The sequence below is a fragment of the Antechinus flavipes genome, chromosome 2 (assembly GCF_016432865.1).
Source record: "Antechinus flavipes isolate AdamAnt ecotype Samford, QLD, Australia chromosome 2, AdamAnt_v2, whole genome shotgun sequence".
In the NCBI taxonomy this organism is placed as follows: Eukaryota; Metazoa; Chordata; class Mammalia; order Dasyuromorphia; family Dasyuridae; genus Antechinus; species Antechinus flavipes.
The window spans coordinates 581,716,235-581,738,397 of record NC_067399.1 but is presented as its reverse complement, the minus strand read 5'-3'; the positions used below and the strand labels follow the sequence as shown (position 1 = coordinate 581,738,397).

Sequence of the window (22,163 nt, the reverse complement as noted above, 5' to 3'; positions counted from 1 at the left end):
AGAAGAAATATATTCCCTTCTCCCTCCTTTATTGGGAGCAACATTTTGACTTACTCACCTGACCTGCTCTTTTTCCTACCCACTCTCCCATCTTCTCTCTAGGGACAAAAAGTGAGCTAGATTATTCCCTAATACTCCCAATCATTCCTGGTACCTTCCATGAGTATTTACCTATTCTTCCTCTCCCCCCACTCCCTTTCTCTCTGTATGATAGTAGTGATGAGGAAAGACTGCATATATCATACTAATACGCCCAGTCTACCAAACCAATTAGCAATGAGTTTTCTCAGGGCGTGGTGTCAGAAATCTCCAGGCTTATATAGCTTATTGTGCCCCGGAGCCCTCACTCTGCTGATGTCACATTGAAGTCCTCTTTAGTGGGGAAAGGAAAACCTTTTCTGGTGATTTCTGAAGGCACAGATACCCAGCAGCCTGCCTCTCAAGTAGGAACCTAGTCTTAAAACCTTTTATCCTGACTTAGCGATCAGTAAAGAATCATGAGTTTGGATCCTTCGTGCTGGGAAAATTGGAACAAAAGCATTTCTGGAGAGTCCTATGTCCCTGAAGAATGCTCGAGTCTCTAGAGATTTTCTCCTCTCAGTTTTTCTTCCTAGAAGCAGGTAGGGTGGTATATTGGATAGAACACTGGGCCTAGAGTCAGGAAAATCCAAGTTCAAGTTTAGCCTTGGATACTTGTTGCTAGCTATGTGATCCTAGGCAAGTTACTTCATTACTGTGTACCTTACTTTCCTCAACTGTAAAATACAATTATGATAGCATCTATTTCCCAGGGTTGTTGTCAGGATCAAATCAGATAATATTTGTAAACACTTAGCATTAGGGCCTAGCATATAGTAGGCGATTCCTAGATGTTTGTTTCCTTTTTTCCTTCCCTCCATTGTTATCCACTCTCCTTTTTCTAGCCTTTCTTTTGGTGATTCAGGATTCTTCAGAATTGTGGCAGGAACTGGTGGAGAATATAGCATCCCCACAGTTTTAAAAGAAGCATTAACTTCTCAGAGTCTCGTATCAATCGAAATCAGCTCCCTTGTTTCATAAATGACAAAACAGAGCAGGGGGGTGGATTGCCTTGGCCAAAGTATAGAGCGAGCAGAGGCAGCATTTGAACCTTAGACTATACCCCCTGGATACTCTCCACTGGACTGAGCAGCCTGCAGGAATGAATGATGATTTGGCCCAGCCAGTCTAGACAGCTGATATGTTGTTGTCTGGGTCCCCTAGTGAAGTCAGTGCTCTCACCTCATCTCCTCATGGCAGAGGGCCAATGGATTAGCAAAGCTTTGGTAGGGAGATGCTGAGGGGGTGGGACACAAGGACTGCCCAGAAGAGGGTCTCTTTATAGCATCAGTTAATTCCCTTTGACTACACGTTCACTCACAGGAAAAATCACATTCAATAGATTCCTCAGATTTCAAAATTGTAGAATTTTAGAATCATGGCATCAAAGTTAGAACTGGAAGAGTCTCCGTGTTTTCTAAGATGAACTAGGTTGTAAACCAATCAAATATTTTAATCATCATCTACAGTCTCAGGATTCTGCTTTCAGCAGGTCAGGGTAAGGGGATGAGAATAGAAAGTGAAGTTTGGGAAAGTTCATGTACTTTAAGGAAAAAAAAGATCTTAATTGTATAAATATGTATGTCTATATTGGATTTACGTGTGTGTGTGTGTGTGTGTGTGTGTGTGTGTGTATTTACCATGTTTAACATATATTGGACTACTTGCCATCTAAGAGGGGAGAAAAGGGGGACATTGGAACACAAGGTTTTGCAAGGATCAATGGTGAAAAATTATCTTTGTATGGGTTTTTGAAAGTTAAAAGCTTCAGGGCAGCTAGGTGACACAGTGGATAGAGCATCAACCCTGAAGTCTGGAGGACCTGAGTTCAAATCCAGCTTCAGGCACTTAACATTTCCTAGCTGTGTGACCCTGGGTGAGTCACTTAACCCCAATTGCGTCAAGAAAAAAAAAAGGCAAAAAAATAAAAAATAAAAACTTCAATTGCAAAATTTTATAGACCAGTCACATTTACCATTGTCTAGAAAACTGAGGCACAAAGACTTTATTGACTTACCATTATAATGGATAGAGTACGGAATTTGTACTCAGGAAGATTGAGTTCAATTTTCTCAGGATCACATAGCTAACAGGTATTTCAGGCAGGATTTGAACCTCTGCACCTCAGTTTCCTTATCTGAAAACTGAGGGGATTGACCTTGATGATTTCTGAGATCTCTTCCAGCTTTAAAACTGTGATTCCTTGGTCATGTAGCCAGTAACTACCAAATCCCAGAGATGAGATTTGAATGCAGATCTTACTGGCCCCATATCTAGTTCACTGTCTCCAAACCCCAGTAAGAAAAGAAGACTTGACTATTGTGGAGAATTTTTAAATAGTTTTCTGAGCTGCATTTAAGTGGTAAGGCTTGGCCATTGCCAGTGCTACCCTCCAGGTCAGTCAGGCTTTGAAATGAGGTCTCGTTTTTAGTTCCTCCATCTGCCCATGAGGAGAGGGGTTTGGGCTACTATGTAGTGTTTTTTGGTAGCTTGTAACAATTGTAACTTATAACTACTGTAACTTGTAACAATTGTAACTTGTAACTGTTGCCTTGGATCTGAGCAGTTACTTCCCTCCAGAATCGGGGAGTAGGTTTTTGATCTGGAGATGAGGGATAGAAGGGACAGAGCTAAGGGAGATCAGGCTTGGACTTGGTCAGAGGCCTGAAGGCTGGTCATAGGGAGGCTTGAGAGCCCCATGGGGCCGGACAATCCAGTCCCAACACCGGCGTGCTAATCTGTAGCGCTCTCCTTGCCACAGGTATCTGGGGAAAGAGGGCTGGGCACCAGCATCGTACCTGAAAAAAGCCAAGGATGACCTCCCCACCCGGAAAAAGAACCTGACGGGCCCCGTGGAGATCATCGGCAACATCATGGAGATCAGCAACCTGCTGAACAAGAAGGCGTCTGTGGAGAAGGAGGCCCCCGCTGACAGTGAGGGCCCCGAGACGCCCGTCACCAAGAAGGAGATCAGCCTGCCCATCCTGTGTAATACTGCCAACGGCAGCACGACAACGGGCTCTCCAGATAAGCCGGGATCGAAGCTGGCCCAGGGGTCGCCAGCTGTGGCCAGGATCGCACCCCAGAGGGCTCAGATCAGTAAGAGGCGTCCTCCCTCCTCTCTTCTTCTGCTTCCTCCGCAGCCAGCTAGGGAAGCCAAGGTCTTTGGTTCCATCTCTGAAGGAACTTTGAACTTCATTGTGACCCCCTCCCAATCAGAGACTGACTCCCTAATTTTAGGGACCCCAATCTTGACCCCAAAAAGGCCCCCCTACCCCTAGCAAAAGACTAATGCTCTCATATTCTCCAACCATGCCTTTCTTCCCTAAAGGGTCTGAACAATGAATCCATCCCCTGCTAGAGAGATAGCTCTAAGTTTATGTCCTGTTGACCATGAGCTAGACCCCTCAGTCTCCAAAGGAAAACATTCTATTTTTGTGCCTGGTAGATAATATCTCTGTAGAGAAATAATAATTTCTCTTTGTATGTGTAAGTCTAGTCCTTACAACTGAAGTCACACGATTGTGTGACAGTCTGCCCTGAGTTTTGCAAGCTGGAGCCAATGGAAGGCTCCTTCCTGAAGGCAGCATGTTTTCCATGAAGGACACATGTTCTACACATTGAGGGCTCATTCTATTGGCACCTGCCATCTTCTCTGGGGAGCCCTGCCTACAATCCCATAATGGGGAACAGCCCAGGCAGTGGGATGAAAATCAGAAAGGCCCAAGCTGCCCAACATTTGAGGCAGGAAAGGACTTTACATCAGTCAAGTTGTGGAGGAGTGATTTGAGGGGCTTGGGGAATGGGGTGGAAGACTTTATTCTGGAAATTTGGGAAGCAGATGTGGCCTGGGAAAAGTAAGCCCTATATTCTTTGCCTTTGTTGATGTAGTTGAAATAATATGATCACAGAGAAACCATAGTGCTGGAAGGGATCTCTCAGGACATTTAGACTGACTTCTTTCCAAGGAGAAAACAGGGACATAAAGAAGCTTAGTCATTGCCCCAGGTCATTTTTTTTTCTTTAGTTTTTCCAGTAACACACAATAATCAGTAACTGTCAGCTACTAACTACCAACCTTGTCCTTCGGGCCTATTGAACTACAAAAGGGAGAAAAAAAAATGCAGAAAAAAAAAGAATGGCTTTCTACATTTTTGTAACATCGACAGTTGTTAGAACAGTGACATATTGTGTCCTTAAAGTCTTAATGCAATTTTAAACTTTATTAAAGATAAATGGATTAAAAATTATGAACTATATCCATATATATGTTATGTAGAATAAATATGATGAGATGTCAACAAATATAGATAGATCTCATATCTAGAAAGACAGATAGACTATGGTATTTAATCTATATAACATCCCTAGGAGGTCAGCTGGACAGGATCATTATTCCCATTTTATAGATGAGAAAACTGAATCTCAGAAAAGTCTTAAGTGCCAGTATCCAAACCCTGGAGACATTATTTCATGTGGCTGGGGCTCAGTTTTCTCATCCATGAAATGGGGATAATTATCCTTGTGGTTATTGGACTCAAGTGAGATAATAGGGATAAAGTGTTGCACAAATCTGCCTTGTTATTATTATCATCATCATCATCATTGTTGTGGTTCTTTGTAAGAATTAAGGAATAATCTGAACCATCCATTTCCTCCCATTCATGGCTACTTCTAGCTTTTTGTCAATCAAGTAGAGTAAAGGTGCATCAGTGCCCTTCTTTCTTGCCCTGAGGAAGGGAAGAGGTGGGCTGAGGTGCAAAAGCTGCTCATTGTTCTATTCAGATTTCTAAGGATTTATTTCTTGTTTCAGGTTCCCCAAATCTAAGAACAAGACCTCCACCACGCAGAGAATCCAGTCTGGTTAGTATTTAATTTTCTTACTCTTGCTTGATAATCATAGAGTCTTAGATCCAGAAGGGACCTTAGAAATCATTTAGTCCAAACCCCTCGTTTTATCAAAGATGAAATTTGTGCCTCTGAGAAAGAAATTGATTATCCAAGTTTCCAGAATTAGAAGTGAAATAGCAAAGAAAGGCCTTAAGCTTAGGTTTTTGCCTTCGAAGACTCAAGCAACAAAATCATAGACTTATCTGAGTTGGATGGAGATAACTAGTCTGTTGGGTTTTGTTTTTTTTTCATTTTTACCACTGAGGATATGACTTTTCTAGCTAGTAAGTATAAAAAACAGGATCTAAACCTTGATATTTCTGACTTGTGATTGAAGATTCATTTTCCTGAGTTCAAATCTGGCCTCAGGCATTAGCTGTGCGACCCTGGCCACATTAGTTCACCTTGTCTGCCTTAGTTTCCTCATGTGTAAAATGAATCAAAGAAAAAAATAGCAAACCTCTCCAGTATCTTTGCCAAGAAAACCCCAAATGAGTTCACAAAGAGTCAGACATGACTAAAATGCTTGAATAACAACAGAATTTCTGACTTTAACTCTCATACTTTATCCACTACTGTCTAGAGTCTCATGATCCATTTGTGATAAGAATCAGGACTACAACATTGGTTTGGTGACTCTGGTGAGTTCACCTGATATGAAGGATTTATGTATGTCTGCCACTCACAGAACTGGGGTGGGAACTGGACTTTTCATGAAGAATTAATTTTGGCTCTGTCAGTTCAATGCTTTCAAAGGCTAGAGCTTTCTGTGTTCCTGGAAGCATTGCCACAGGTGTTGGACGTAGTAGCTTGCATGTTCCTAAGATGTTGGATCATGGAGAGAAGCATGATACTCTAGGGGCCTGACTGAAGGATTTATCACTAAGAAGTCCGCTGTATTCTCAACTTAAATAAATCTGTGTCCACCAAGCCTGGCAGACATAAACATTTAGACTGGACATCTCCGGTGTCCCGCCAGAGTGTTTACTAGGCTCCAGAAATGTGGATGTGCATATATGGGCTTAGTTTGTATTTCACCCAGAAAAATATATACTATTAATAAAGTTAACTGCCAAGAGTGAACTGTAGGAAAAGATGAGGAAATGATTAGGGACCCATGGAGGTTGCTTTGGCGGGAATCATTTTGCTCACCTGGCCCTCCAGCTCTTAGAATACATAAAGTGGTATGGAGCAAGAAGTATGCAGTTTGACTCTGCCCCAGAAAAGTATGAAATGCTGTATCAGCTCAAGAGCTTCCAAGTCTATCTCAGGTAGTCTTTGTCACTTCTGAGTCAGGCCCATGGCTTTCAGCCCCCAGGCAGTGGGCAAGGAATTAGGATTCTAAATTTAGAATCTTAAAAAACCTCAAAGGCCAGTCTAGTTTAACTTGCTAATTTTACAGATGGGGAAACTGAGGTCTATGGAAGTTAAGTGTCATAATTTCAGAGGAATTTTAATCTTAGCTGAGTAAGCTAGTTCAGTGTAGAAAACTAAAAATTTCCCCTTATTAGGGTCAGGACTCTGGGACAAAGAACTTCACTGGATGCTATCCTAGAGGAAAGAAGTTGTAGGAATAGAAGAAAAATGAGAATAAAAAAGAGCCTGAAACAGCATCTAGAAACTAGTGACATAACTCTAATACCCAGGTGGACTATTTGGAGTTGAAATGAATCCAAATACCAAAGTTCCTGCTGAGGGAAGCATATTTCAAAGGCTCTAACTTAGTTATCCATGGTAAATGCATAGGTGCTCCTCCTTCCCCTCAGGAAAACACAATTTAAGATGGTTGTGCTTACAAAGCAGAAAGATTGTGGGGTTATGTTAGAGAAAGATTTGCCACTAAATAGGAAACCCACCTGGTTCACTGAAGCATTTGCTTATCGATCCCTTCCTCCTTGACATAAAGGACAGACTGTGTAGGAAGCAGGGACACCATATGCATCAGTCAGAGAAGTTACTGCTCATCTTAGAAAGAGAGATGCAGGTTCAGACAAGCTAATGACAGGGCAGTACCAAGAAGAAGGGTCAGGGCAAAGCATGGCAGTGGGTTAGAGATCAGGAAAGCAGAGCAAGACAACCATCAGGAATGTACAAGAACGTACAAGGCACCAAGGAGAACCGGAGCTCCTCAGCCTCATACCCAGAACTTTTTACTGATCTTGTTGAGGAAGGGGCCAATTCACAAAATCTGAGAGTTGGAAGGGACCTGTCCGAGGGGACCTAATCTAACCTCCACAGGATCCCATTAATAATAACAATAATAATGAACATTTATATAGTACTTTAAAGTTTGCAAAGTGCCTTACACATCTGATTTCATCCTCACAATAAGCTGGAAGATAAATACTATAATCATCTTCATATTCCAGATGAGAAAATTAAGGCAGATGAAAGATTCATTGCCCAGAGTCACACAGCTAGTATCTGAAGCTGAATTTGAACCCAGTTTGATACTCTATCCACTGTATCACCTAATTGACTCTTACAACATTTCTGTGGTCAACCCAGCCTTTACATGAATCTCATTCTAGAGTGATCAGCCCAAGCCATGACTATAAGAAGAGGTACTAGGAACACTGAGTAGTGAATAGAATGTTGGACTTGGAATCAAGATCTGAATTCAAATCCAATCTCAGTTACTTATCAGTTGTGTGACCTGGGTAACTTATTTAACCTTTCCCAACTCCTGCTTCCTCATTTATAAAAATGGTAAAACTTAAAGCATTCCATAAATGTTAGCTATTATAAGCTAGTTCCTATTGACTCGAGTGGAAAATGTGTTGGCAGGATGAATCAAAGCATGAATGTGGCTTTGGATATCAAGAATCTAGGAGAGCTTCTCTTACTCTGCTGGGCTTGTGGGAAAGGTGGCGTTCAGCTCAAGCGAAGGATTGCAGCCATTGTAGTGAACTGGAATAAGCACCTACTATGTGCCAGGCACTGTGCTAATCACTTTACAAATGTGATCTCCGTGGATACATCCTATTGAATAAAATCTTCAGACTCCACATTTAAATCTGGAAAAAAGAGACTTTAATGCCCATCCAGTCTAATCACCGATTCAATTTACAAAGGAAGAAACTAAGGCTCATAGAAGTGAAATCACCCAGGGTCACCCACAGATGGTCTTTGGCAAGATGGGATTGCAAGTCCCTTTCTCCATCACCCATTTGGCCTGTACTCTCAGCTGCACGGGGTTTGCTTCTTTCTGTTCCCACTGAGAGGTGCACTGCTGAATGTTGACTTTTCCTCCTGAATCGCTTAGCCCTGACTAATTATTTTCGATTAGACTTTATTTTGGCAGCAATGCAGCAATTAATTCCATACTCACCAAGCGCACATGGAATGCCAGGGCAGCAGGCTTGCTGGTTCCAATTAAGCCCCACTGAATCCCTCCCATCCAAGGGTCAGAACAGGCCAGACTAAAGCCTCGGTCCACAAAGCACGTGCATGCTTGGAGGGTCATTGTGCACCTTCACAGGGTCTGTGCTGTTCTCCTCCTTCTATCATAGCCAGTTTCCCTCTAGCCATAGTTTGCTCTCCATTGGTATATCCTCTCACCTCCACCTCTCAGTAATACAGAGGAAGGATAGGGTGGGAAAGAGAGTCCTGGCTGAGAATCAAAAGACTTGGATCACAGATTAAGAGCTTAGAAGAGACCTTTGAGATTATCTAATTCAGCTTCCTTTAATTTTACACATGAGAAAACCAAGGCACAGAAAAATGAATTACCTGATAGCCACAGCTAATAAGTCACAGAGCTGTGATTCAGAACCTTCTTGACAGCGCTCCTTCCATTCCAAATGGAATATAGTGCTCCTTCCATTCTACCTGGTTCTTTGACTTGTATGCTCACCACAGCCCTTAGGCATGTGTGTATGTGCACACACAGACACGTTACCCCCTTGCTACAGCAGGATCCGATCCGTAGTAAGCTCTGCCCTGACCAGATCAGTCCTTTCAACTCTGTGGGCTTTCTCCTCCTTCCCTCAGGAATGATCGATTCCCTCCTTTTTCCACTTCTGTATTTGAACCCTATTTTCTGTTTTTAGTCACCGATACTTGAGTGAAGCTGTCAGTCACCAAGAGAGTCTTTCCTTTCCAGGGGCACTGTCAGCCTTATCTCTACCTGGAGAATGAATGATTTTTACTTCTCTTAAGGGAGTGTTGGCGCCAGGGTCCTTGATGTCACCCACTCTCTCTGTGACTAGGGCCAGTGACACCACATTCATCAGACATTGGGCAAAGAGCTATCTCCATAAAGGAATTCACTATATAACTAGGCATCCCCTCTAAGAACCAAAGCTTTAAAAAAAATTAACTATTTTTCATAGATAGCTATATCAAGTAAATTATATACATTTAAATGGGAAACAAATTAATTTTTTTCCACAGTGACAAACTCAAGGTTATCATGAACATATATGATCATACTGGGCTCTCATACAGTGATGCTTCATAGTAGCTCCTGTGCTTTGCAGAGCTATTTGCCCCTACTTAAATAATGGAGGGATGGAAGAGGATCTGGACAAAAATAAAATATTCTACAGAATTGGATCCCGAGGGGACCCTAATAGCTCAGAAGTGGTAAATACACTGTATGTGCAATCCACAGTAATCCCAGTGCAGTCCAAACCATATTCATATTGAATTGGGAAATCTTTAAAAAAATAAATGAAAATGCATCAGGACATAGATAATGTTAACAAGTGATTTTCTAAGCTAGAATGTGGCCCAGAGGGATCCTTGTGTAGGGTTTAATGTGTTCTCACCCCCATTTTTATTCAAGTTTGAGCTCACTAACTTAAATCATCTAATTCCAAACTCCTTCATTTTAGAGGTGAGAAGATTTAAGGACATTGCTATTCAATGATTCATCCAGAATTACAGAGAAAAGCAATCTCACGACCCATCTGGGCCAAAACCTTAATTTCAGAGATGGGGAAACTCAATCAATTTTGTCTCCCTTCTGTGCCATCAAACTTTGGCTGCTATATTTTATGCACAGCTATCCAAGTCAGGGCTTGAGGTCACTTCCTGGTCTGTCCTAGGGAACAAAGTATATGAACTTTCTGATGACTGTTTTTCTTCTTCTGGATTCCCTGCTGTGTCCTAGGTTATTCAGGCTGCTGGAAGTCTGACCCTCAGGTGCTTGGGGCATTACTGTATTGTAAATTATTATTTCTATAGCTCAAATAAGTCAGGCGTAAATCCATTTTAACAGTGGGGGCCTCCTTGACCCAGTAAACAGTTATATTTCACATAATGTTGGTATATCATGATCAAATTAAGATATTATAACCACATGCTTGACATAAGCCTTCCTATATAATAATGCTAGTCTTTCTCCCCTTTCTCCCTTGGGCTGGGTCTGGCTTGTGTTGTCTAATTCCTACCTTCTGCCCAGCTCAGCTCCCTCCACTCCAGTGACTTTCTTGGAACTTTCCTTACTGGAGATCTTTTTTCTGTTGATTAAACTATCCTCAGTCTGATGTTTCTATTCCTGTCCTTTTTTGGGGTGCCAAGTCACAACAGTATATCAAGTGTGTCTGTATTCTTCCCATCCTTTGCCAGAACAGAAATCTCCAGGTGATATGACTCATGTCTAAAAGACCTTCCTTCTGAATTGAAGATAAAATCCCCAATAAAATCCTGTATTCAATTTTGACATCAGAACAGCCGGTGAAATATATGTGGCATTTAAAACTTTACAAAGGACTTTATATACAGTCTTATTTCCCCGCTCCTAACTGCCTAAGGAGATGTATAATTATAAGCTATCCCAAAAGTCTCAATGCAGTTTTAGCTTTTTAAAACACTTTTCAGTCTAGAAAACAAAGACTCGGGGATCAGATGCTTTACCGAGGGTTAGGGTCTTTCCATTCTGGGTCCCATGTTCCTTCTTTTGTGGTAGATCACCTTTCTGGCTCATGTCTGCCACCCTTGCTTTCCCCTGTCCCTCAGAGGTCTTCGATAGTCCACATCTTCCTTATTCCTGTTACAGTGCTCAGTGGAGAATCACAGTAATAATAAGCGCTGTCGCTAGGAATTGTTGTTTCTCAGGAGAGGACCTTCCACTGCATCTGAGACAGGTGTCCCCAGACAGACCCTCGGTGGGGGGGTTGGGGGGGAGCAGCCCACCGTCCTGTAGCTTAATTAGTTTTGCTAACCAGGTGCTGCTCATTTCAATTGTTTCTCTACCACAGAGGACCATCAGCACCCCCTGACTCAGGTATGCTGAGGCAAAAGTCCAGTTTGTGCGTCCCAGGGATTATGGCTCTGCTAGTAGTAGGGAGGAAACTCCCCGTTCATTTACTCTGTGGTTTTCAAAGCACTTTGCCCACGAAGCCCTGGGAAGGAGGTAGATAACTAACTGAGCTTTTCTCTGTGGATTGCAGGGGTTCCAGCTGCCAAAGCCACCAGAGCCCCCTTCTGTCGAGGTTGAGTACTACACCATAGCCGAGTTCCAGTCTTGCATTTCGGATGGCATCAGTTTCCGGGGTGGACAGAAGGCAGAGGTAACTGTCATCAGTATGATTTTGGCCCATGGTAACTCTGGGTTTCCTACTCTGTTTTATTCCTGGAAGTAACCTTGAGCTTCCAAGAGACCCTCACATCATCTCCTATAGATAGAATTTCAGAACTAGATAGGACCTTTGTTATCCCAAATGGGCCAGATCAGCCCACTACCTGTTTCTGCATAGCTTCTGAGCTAAATTTTTAAAAATAAATAACATATTAATAATAAACAACAATATCAATAATAATAAAAAAAAATAAAATTATTTTATATTTACTTTGTGCTTAATTATCTACGTGCATGTTCCTTTCCTCTAATAGAATATAACTCCTTGAAGGCAAGGACTATTAATATTAAATTTTGGTCTATTCGTATTCCCAAGTACCTAGTACAGTATCTGGCACATATTAAGTATTTATTGAATGAATGACCAGCAATAGCTGGCTATTATATGGTATTATAATAGCTATCAGAAAGCTTTTATCCACATCATGCCCACAAACCATGAGTGTTGCCTAAGCTCTCTTTTGTTTATATTACCTCACTTGGTGATCTCATCAGTTCCCATGAGTTCAGTTATCTCCCTGCAGATAGTTCCCAGATTACATTTCCAGCCTTAACTTCTTTCTAAGGCTAAACTTCCTTAAAGATATCTTAAATTGGATATCGCTTAGGCATCTCACACTCAACATGTCTACAGTAGAACTCATCTTTCCTTCCCAAACTCTTCCCTCTTGCAGACTTCCCCATGAACGTTCTTAACTCCTCTTTCACACTCACCTCACAGATCCAGTCTGTCTAAGTCTTGCCATTTCTACCTTTATATCATTTTATATTTATGTCCCTTTTTCTCTACTTAGACAGCCATAGACTTCCTTCAGCACCTCTTACCTGGACTATATCAATCACCTCCTAATTGGTCTCCTTGTCTCAAGTTTATTCTCACTTTAATCCATTCTCCAAGAAGCTGCTAAGATGATTTTTCTAAATTTTAAGTGACAGTGTCATTTCCCTTGCTCACTAAGCTCCAGAATCAAGTAGAAAGCTCTCTAACTTTTAAAACTCTTCATAACGCAGCCTTTTCCTGCCTTCAAAGTGATGTTTAAATTTGACTCCCCTCCATGCACTCTGCAGTTTGATTGTACCAGCCTATTTGTAGTTCCTTTGGCTGTATTACCCACCCTTCCTGGGATGCTTTCCCTTCTTACTACCACCTCTCAGCTGGCTTCCCTAGACTCAGATCTGACACCATCTTCTGCAGGAGAATCTTGTGGGTTCTTCTGGCATTAAGATATCCTTTTATCTATTTTGTCTGTATCTTGTATGAACCTTATCATTTACATATTGTCTCTTCCATTAGAATGTAAACTCCATGAAAGAAGGGTCTGGTTATTTGTTTGTTTTTTGAATTTGTTCTTCCATGCCTGGCCCACAGTAAGGACTTAATACTTGCTGAATTATTATTTGAACAGGAAATCTGAAGTAAAAGAAATTTCTAGGGATTGGAGAAATCAGGGAATGCTTCCTAGACTGGTGAATTTTTCTCAGTCCTGATCCTCCTTCATTATTTTTTAGTATTAGAAATAGTTGATCAACCTTTCCTTCTAAGTATTCTCTGCTTCCTTATTTTCTACAACATTACTCTACCAGTTCTCCTTCTAGCTGACTTCTTCCCATCTTCTTTTTCTGGTTCTTCACCCTCCAGCCCCAGTAAAGTACGATTATCCCATGAAACTGTTCCATAGCTCTAGCTACCTACTAAACATCTCCATCTAGGCGGGACACTAGCACCTTTAACTCAACATCTCTGAGACAAAGGTCATCATTTTTTCTCCTAAAATTCCCCTTCTTCTCAACTTCTCTGATTTTTTTGAAGATGCATTACCATCTCTTTGGTGACCCAGATTAGAAATCACCAAGTTCTCTTTGATCCTTTCCTCCCCCTCACTTCCCACATGCATTCACTAAGCCCCTCTGAATGTATTATTGGTATATCTCAGTCATCTCTTCCCTGTTTACCTGGTTACACCCTCGTTCAGATCCTTATCACATTTTGCCTGTAAAATTTTAATAGCCTTCTAACAAACTTCCTTGACTTCCTTGCATCTTCAATCCATCTTTAACACCACTGTGAAAATAATCATTTACAATTGGGTTCCCTGTATTTCACATGCTATCTTTTTCCTCCATGCAGATCATCTTCATGCAGGCTTTCCCACATATCTAAAATGCATCTTCTCTTCATTCCCCACAGTCAAGTTTATTACCAAGTAGAAAGGCTTTCCCTTTCCTGCCCTACTCCAGCTGCTAGTGTCTTCCTCCTCTAAAATGATCTTCCATCCATCTTTCTTGTGGATATCTTGTATGTATCTACTATACATTTTGGGACTCCCATTAGAATTCAAACTCTTTGAGTGTAGTGATTTATTTTGCCTTTACATATCCCTAGTGCTTAGCACATAACGAACAACTAATAAATGTTTATTGACTGACTGTCTGACTCCAATATCTTCCCTTCCTTTCAGCTAAAAGTCGTCTCTGTGTTCTTGGAGTGCTTTGATCCTATAATTTCTCCTTTGCCCCATCATTCATTCCTTTGTATTTTGTTAATCTGTGCACATAAATTCCCTGACAGCTAATACAGTGTCATTTTTGTCTTTTGATCCCCAACAAAAAGCACATTACCCTCAACATAGCAATCATTTTATATACAATGAAATAGAAATGGAAGAGATGGAACTTGAACTAAGTCTTAAAGGCATTTGTGAGCTTGAAATGAAACAAGACAAGGAAAAGACTTGAAATGTGTATTCTCATCCAGATGCAAAAGGCAGATATAAGATAATCGACCCTTGTTCCCAGTATCTTCATGGCTTACCATCCTGTTCCTTCTTCTTTGTTCTCCTAGGTCATTGATAAAAACTCAGGTGGCTGGTGGTATGTACAAATTGGAGAGAAGGAGGGATGGGCCCCTGCATCATACATTGACAAGAGGAAAAAACCGAATCTCAATCGGCGTACCAGTACTCTGACCCGGCCTAAGGTTCCTCCCCCTGCTCCTCCCAGCAAACCCAAGGAGGCCGAGGAGGGATCATCGGGGACCACAGAAAGTCAGGACTCCCCACTGAAGCCCAAATACGAGGAGCCAGAATATGATATTCCTGCCTTTGGCTTTGACTCTGAGCCAGAGTTGGGAGAGGCTCCTGGAGAAGACAGCTCTGGAGAGAAACGTTCCTACCCACCCCGGCGGTCTTCTCCAGCATCTTCCTTGCAGAGGGCCAAATTTAAGGTGGGTGAATCATCTGAGGACGTGGCCCTGGAGGAGGAGACCATCTACGAGAACGAAGGATTCCAACCCTATGTGGAGGAGACCAAGGAGTCCAGTGGGGAGGCTGACTCCCTTAGGGGCTCCTTGCTTTCCCTCAACAAGAGAAGCTCACCCAAATCCAGTTCTCCCAAGTCATCCTTCATAAAATTTAAGGCAGAAAAAAATGTTCAGCCAGAGCTGGGGAAAAACCATTCCACTGCCTCTTTCTGTTCTTCAGTGACCATCAATACCACCTGCTCCTCCTCTTCCTCCTCCTCTTCCTCCTCCTTATCCAAGAATGGAGACATGAAACCCAGGTCAGCCTCAGATGCTGGGTTACGGAGCCCTCCCAAGGGTAATGTGAAAGAGATTGCTGACCTGAAAGCTGGGCAGAACTTATGCTCCAGAGCCAAGCCATCAGTCCGACCCAAACCCTTCCTAAGTAAAGGAGAATCCCAGAGCCAAGAGAAAATGGACATCAGCAGCCTCCGGCGTCAGCTGAGACCCACGGGGCAGCTCCGGGGTGGTCTCAAGGGTTCAAAGAGTGAAGACTCTGAGACGCTTCCACAGACAGCATCCCAGGGACCTGAGGAGGGGGGCAGAAGAGGTTCAGCCGACTTCATCACCCTTCCCACCCATGCTCATCCTTCCCCCAACAATTGGACTAAGAGAGATCAGGAGAAGGAGGCTCAGGGCTCCTCCTATATAACTTCGGATGCCTACCAGAAGGTGCAAGACTCAGAGATCAGCTTCCCTGCTGGTGTGGAAGTGGAAGTCTTGGAAAAGCAGGAGAGCGGTTGGTGGTACGTGAGGTTTGGAGACTTAGAAGGCTGGGCCCCTTCCCACTATCTCGTCCTTGGAGAAAACGAACAATTGGAATCTTGCACAAAGGATTTGGACTTGACTTCTTCCAGGAGCAAGAAGAATGAAGGTAAATCAGATAGTCTGGAAAAGATTGAGAAGAAGGTGCAAGCTCTGAACACCGTAAACCAGAGTAAGAAAATCACGCCACCCATCCCCTCCAAGCCACCTGGAGGCTTCGCCAAGACCTCTGGACTGAGCAATGGGCCAGTCAAGATGAGGAATGGCGTGAGGCAGGTCACTGTGAGACCCCAGTCAGTGTTTGTGTCACCACCTCCCAAGGAGAACAACCTCTCCTGTGCCCTGCGGAGAAACGAGTCCCTCACGGCCACAGATGGCCTCCGCGCCGTCCGGCGGAACTCCTCCTTCAGCACCGCTCGGACGGCCGCCGGGGACGCCAAGGGCAGCCTGGCCGAGAGATCGGGAAGCGAGGGCTCCGACGCGGCATTGCTGCCCGCCCAGAGAAATGGGATCCCCGTGTCCACCGTCCGGCCAAAACCCATCGAGAAGTCTCAGTTCATACACAATAACCTCAAAGACGTCTACGTCTCCATCGCCGACTACGAGGGGGATGAAGAGACGGCGGGATTCCAGGAGGGGGTGTCCATGGAGGTGCTGGAGAGGAATCCCAATGGGTGGTGGTACTGTCAGATCCTAGACAGTATGAAGCCCTTCAAAGGATGGGTGCCTTCCAACTATCTCGAAAAAAAGAACTAGCCATTTGCAAGGAACTTCTCTGGGCTGTAATTTTGCTTGCTTCAGCTGTCTCCTGGTAAGAGAACCAAGATCACCCCCACCCCCCAAAAAGAAAGAAATAATTTTAAAATGGGGAAACAAAACCAAAGGCGATGGGTGACCAGAAAGCCATTCTTCAAATTCGTGCACCTTGGCTGAATGGAAGAGTGTTTGGGGGACCCAAGGGGAGGATGAATGGTTCATAGGTTTAGGAAGGAAGTGAAGAAGAGAGGGGGAGAATTGGGGGGAGGGGGCGGGTAAAGTGATTGATGTCCAAGGGCATTGGGGTAGGGTAGGGAAAGGAGAGAAGAAAAGGGATTTGCCTGATGTCACCGATGGGCTGTGTGATTGGACCCTCTCCTGGAAGCAAGGCTTTGAAGAAAAACATGATGTGTGCCTTTGGCTGATAACTTTGACAGGGTAGAAAAGACCTCCATGCTGGTCCCTGCCAGAATGGCACCCAATCATCCTTCACCTCTGTGGTCATGGGATGCTACGGGCATCTCACTGTCAAACACACCCCTGGTAAAAGATCATTTATTTGGGGGTTTCAGGTTTTATCTCTTCCTTTATCCCTGAGAAAAGAGCTTTTGAGCATGGATTTTAACTTTCCGGGCAGCTTTGTTTAAGGGGCAGGGGTGGGTGGGAGGGAGATTATAGGCCAGGGCAGGGTAGAGTCTGGAGGCTTTGGAGACTGGAAAAAATTTACACCTAAGCCCAGCACGGGACAGAAACCCCAGTATCTGCCCGCTCTCCTTGGCCGGCTCTGGAGTCGGGGTTTCAAGACTTCTTCCTTTGGCAAACCCAAGGAAGAGCTTTACCGTGAATTCTGTTTTAAGGGAAAGTGTTCCCTTTGGTCCTGCAAAGCAACACCGAGGACCTCTTCTCCCCAGCCCTCAAGAAGAGAACCAGTCCCTCATTCTACCGGCTGTTGATTCTCTGCTGACGAAGGCAAAATCATTGCAGCATCAATGTTTACAGAGAAAGAAAAGGCTAAGCCATCAGTTCGAAATCTGCATAAGCGTCATTTGTATTTTAGTAGTGGTACAGGGTACTCTGTGTATGTGTGCTCACGTGCACATCTCTGGTCACTGTTTTGCTCTGTACTTAGGGCTTGGACTTTTATTATATTTGATGGATTTGTTTGGGAGGGTGGGGTGGGGTGGGATAGGAAAGGGGGGGAGGGTCATTGTTTTTCTGAAAAGGGATTGGGATGAATAAGGTTGGGGTTTTGCCCTTTTTTTTTTCTCCCCTGACAAGCCAAAATATTTCTCTTTTGGTTTCCACTTGAGTCTGAAATGTGTGGACAGCAAGACAGCCCAGGGGTTGTTGGGAAATATTGGGACTGAAAAGAACCCCACAGCTCTGGAGAGACGCTAACCAGGAAAGAAGCCCGTCTCTTCACCTGTGTTCCCAACGCCACACAAGAGGGAGGAGAGAATTGGATCCGATTAAAGAAGCCAGAGTCTGAAATCAAGAGGGGGGTGACTGTACCTCAGACCCTCATGGATTCTCGGGGCCAAAATGGGGCCAGGAGCAGCTTCCCGCTTTGTCAGAAACGATCATTTTGAATCGTCTAAAGAAAAGGTGATGATTCCTCCTCTCCATCACTGAATGTTCAGGATCGATGACTTGAATCACATTCACAAAGGCTGCGGATTCTGTGTGTTCTCGATGGTTGGAAGGATTGGCGCTGGACCTTCAGCCCTTCCAACCTCCCCTACGGGGCGCGTCTGCTGCCTCAGACATTCCCCAGGCCTTTGATGATGTTGGTGCTTTCAGAAGCTTGAGAATTAACTTCTTGGGAGCCGAACTCCCCTGTCCACACAGCTTGCAGGTGGCGTGTGAAGGCAGAGGATGGGAGAGGAGACACAAGAACCAAGCACGTGTCGGTCATGAGTTGATTTTGGGGGGCATTTTAAGTTTGCTGTGATGGTTCAGAGGAAAGGGGCCTAGTGGCCATCGGGGCTCCCTTTGCAGATTTCCACATGTGCCTTCGACTCCCAGTGGATCAGACTTCATGTTAAGGAGCTCCAAGCTGCTGAGTACCTGGGAGAGAGTTGGTGTTTTTCCCAAAGAAGGAAAGGCCCTCTTCCACTTCCCTGTTCCTACCCCCTACCTTATCTCCTCACCCACATCCTCGTCCTCAAATAACTTTTACACACAATATCTTATGTCCCAGAACATGAGTTATCTCTGTGCTTCTGGAAACCAAAGGGCCCTATTCCCTCCCTCCACGGGCACTGCCTGGGGACCCGCGCATGCGCGGCCCTTAATCTCCATGCGCTGACGTGTGGCAGCTATTGAGAACTGCCCAAATTTCATCAAAGGGCCGTTGTGAGATTTCTTTGTTTTTGTGAGGTGTTTTGTTTTTTTTTTTGTTTTTTTGTTTTTATTAGAAATGCTATATATTCTTCTGCTGGACAGTGTTAAATAGAGCAATACATAAAGTTATCTGCTAGATTGCAGTACTAATGGTAGCGGGTTAGTTACTGGTGGTGTTATGATTTATTTGAACAATAATGATGAAGAAGTGGTTCATTATTTTTTAATTAATGCACTTTAAGAGTGGAAAGGAAAGAAAACATGCAGAGAGCTGAGTGCATTACTTAAAGGTGCAGTATATGCTTTCCTCATTTTTAAACAGCACATATTTATTAAAAGAAAAAAGTAATTTATAATTATTTAAAATAAAATTTAAAAATTATAATGACCGTTGGGTTAAAGAAGTTTCTACACAGTCACCCCTTCTTTGCCCCTTAACCCCAGGGCATCCCCCACTTCCCCCATTTCTGCACTGAGCCAATACAATCTTGAGGGCGTTAAATCAGGTCAGGGTCTTTCCAGAAAAAGCATGGCATATCTCTGACTAAACAAAAGCATCTCAGATGGGCTGGACTAGAATTTCCTCCAGGAAGTCCGACTCCTCCTTGCCCTTACTTGTGTGCTTCAGAACCATCCTCAGCACTGTTTCTGTTCAGGTCTCTATTTTCCACTGGCACTCATCTTGACAATCACCCAGTGCCTCAACCTTCTCCTAAATCCCAACCCTCCCCTGCCCAGACACTCTTAAGTTATGAATCCCAAAGCCAGAAGGGACTTTAGCAATGATCAGATCCTACTCCCTTTTTTTAAAAATACATGTGAAAACTGAATTTCAAAGAAGGGACGAGACTTGCCTTGCTCAGGATGACATGAGCAGTTAGGACCTGACCATGGTCTGATGACTCCCAATCCAGCGCTCTTTCCATTTGACCATAAATGGTTTGCCAAGGTCGTCCTTGTCCCCTTCTACCTGAACACACTGGGTCAGATTGGGAATTGCTTATTGGCGATAAGCCATGATAACTTCGAAAAAAGTAGCCAAATGCCGCCACTTGATGACACCTTACACATCAAGAGAGTGAACAGAAATCTTCCTTGTTCTCCCCTTTCTCCCACTGCCCTTATTTCCCTTGTCCGTAGAGCCAACCAATTTAGTCCCCACCGAGGAGCCAAAATCAAGGAGCTGGAGGTTTCATTACTTGAAGTGGAAGACAGTTGGGTTATGAGGATTCCAGTCCTTGGGCATTTCTGTGCCAGCTCTGCCAGGTCAGCCAGACTCAGCTCAAGTCCCTTCACTCCCAGCCCCAAGGCATTTATGGAATAACCCGTTCTGGGAAAGCAGAGGGCACCCTCTGATGGCAGAAGAAAGTGATAGCCCCTCGCTATCAAATCTACCACCTTCCTTCCCCAACCTAAAAATTTTTTTAAAAATCATAACAGAATCCACCCCTATTTTTCCATTCGATCAATTGAAAATGTGAAAGGCTGTTGTATTGCTGTATACTGCAACTTTAATAATGATGAGCACTTCTGAGGTCGTTATTGACGTCTATATAATGCCTGAAAAGCTTCACTTGACTTTGTTTTTCTATTATTTTAAAGATTTTTTTTTTCCTTTAAGAGAAGATTCAAAAATAACTTCCTCTCTGATTCTCATACCATGTCCAGCTTCAGGGGAAAGGTTCTCCAGGTCCCTGGGATCCTCTGCTCTGATCTAATGAAGAGCTTGTTCTTGTGAACCGGCACTTTGAATTTTAAAATGAACACATTCTTGCACCCCCATGCACCCCTAGCTGGAAATGACTTTCCTCCTGGGGAGTGACCTTTAGGGAATGCTTTCACCCAAGGCCCTTCCGCATTCAGGTTTCTTGGTTTCAGACAGCCCTAGAGCATGAAGGGTGAGAGCCCCAAAGAATTTCTTCCTCTCCTAACTTTCAGTCTTGACGAAGGCATTATATAATTGTTTAATCACTTTCAGACTTTTGTGCTGCGTATTTTACTGTAATCTGTATTCATTTGCTTTCCTCTGCAAAACATGTTACTGCTTATATCACCTAAGGAGAAACACAAGGGAATTTGGGTAAAGCCTTCATTATTTTCATATTACTAGTATTTGCAAGGTAGACATAGTGCTATTTAAATTTAGATTTTGGTTGGTAGCTTTTTTTTTTTAAGAAAAGATAAAATTATTCTTACTTTCCTGTGTTTATATTTTACTAATATTTTATTCCTCTTAGGTTATTCTTCCTATCCTTTCCTCTTCCCCCATACTTTGCATTCTCAATTGAAAAGAAAAAATAATCTGAGGAGAGAGAGGGTAAGTGCAATATTGAGGTGAGAGACACCAGGCCTTATCTGGGACCTTGGGGTGGCGTGTGCTATTTGGGAGCACACGCTGCTGAAAAGGACCAGGCTTAAGGCCCTCAATGGGTGTGTTGTTGGCTGGTTTTGGATGCTCTTTTCCTCCCCCCACCCCACATCCCAGTAAAGAAAGAAGGAAGGTGTCCCCCATTTTGAAATAAACTACAGGTCAAACCAGCTGCAAAATCAATGAATTGAGAATGTATAGAGTAGGGCTAGGAAAGTGCTAGGATGCCCTCAAGACACTGGCTCCAGGAACAGGCCCTTTGGTGTGTGAAAGGCAGATGTACACAGATGGATAGGCAGCTGATGGGGGACAATTTTGATCACTTTGGCCTAATTAATCAGGATCCCTATTTGCCTTAAGCAAATGGGATGTCCTGAAAAGTTGGCTAGAATATCACCTTCCACTCAACCCTCTCTCAGACTCCAGGAGCCTGTAATACCTAGGTCACCAGCAGGAGTATAAAAGGGACTTCTCTTTTCCCCCACCCCATCCCCATTTTCCCTTTTAAACTAAGTAACCTCAGTTCAGCTCATGGGCAGGAACCGTAAGAGCGACAAAGCCCTGTCCTTGGTACTTCTGGTAAGCCTGAGTGCCGTTCTAAGGAGGCTGTGAGACCATAACAAGACTGATGTTCAGTAGAGCACTCCCAGCACCGGCTCACGTGTTCATCTCAGCTGGAATCTTGCTACCTGACCCTGGAGTTCTTCCAGTGTCTAGGAGGTTTCCACGAGACCTTGGAAGCACTCGGACCCGTCTGGGTCTTCCTGGATTTCTAGTCTTTGAAGAAGGGGCTGCGGCACCTCCTCCAGTGTCCCTTGTACAGAGGTACAAGCCAGACCACTGCAGTAGAGATTCCTCCTTATCACCCTTGGGCAGTGCTGGCTTGGGGGAGGCTGACAGGTGAAGGTTCTCCAGAAGTTCCACAGATTGGTTTTTTGTGCCCCGGGATCACAGTGGCCTTTTTTTGAGTGGCTGGTTAATTCCATTCTTATTCAGTACTGTACTCTTACTCCAGCTCCTCAGCCTTCTCTGTTTGGTCAGACACACAGACACACACACACGTGCACATTTATATATGC

General features: G+C 43.7%; 1 protein-coding gene across 1 annotated transcript in view; it reads left to right on the top strand.

The window, feature by feature from the left end:
* The window catches only part of SH3PXD2A (SH3 and PX domains 2A), a 36,835-nt gene extending 19,816 nt beyond the window's left edge, over positions 1-17,019 (top strand). The window contains exons 4-7 of the mRNA XM_051981346.1: positions 2,840-3,177; positions 4,892-4,941; positions 11,367-11,486; positions 14,397-17,019. Of these exons, the coding sequence (XP_051837306.1) occupies positions 2,952-3,177; positions 4,892-4,941; positions 11,367-11,486; positions 14,397-16,373 (2,373 nt within the window). The 5' untranslated portion in view covers positions 2,840-2,951 and the 3' untranslated portion in view covers positions 16,374-17,019. The remainder of the gene's footprint in view (positions 1-2,839; positions 3,178-4,891; positions 4,942-11,366; positions 11,487-14,396) is intronic.
* The last annotated feature ends 5,144 nt before the right edge of the window (positions 17,020-22,163 follow it).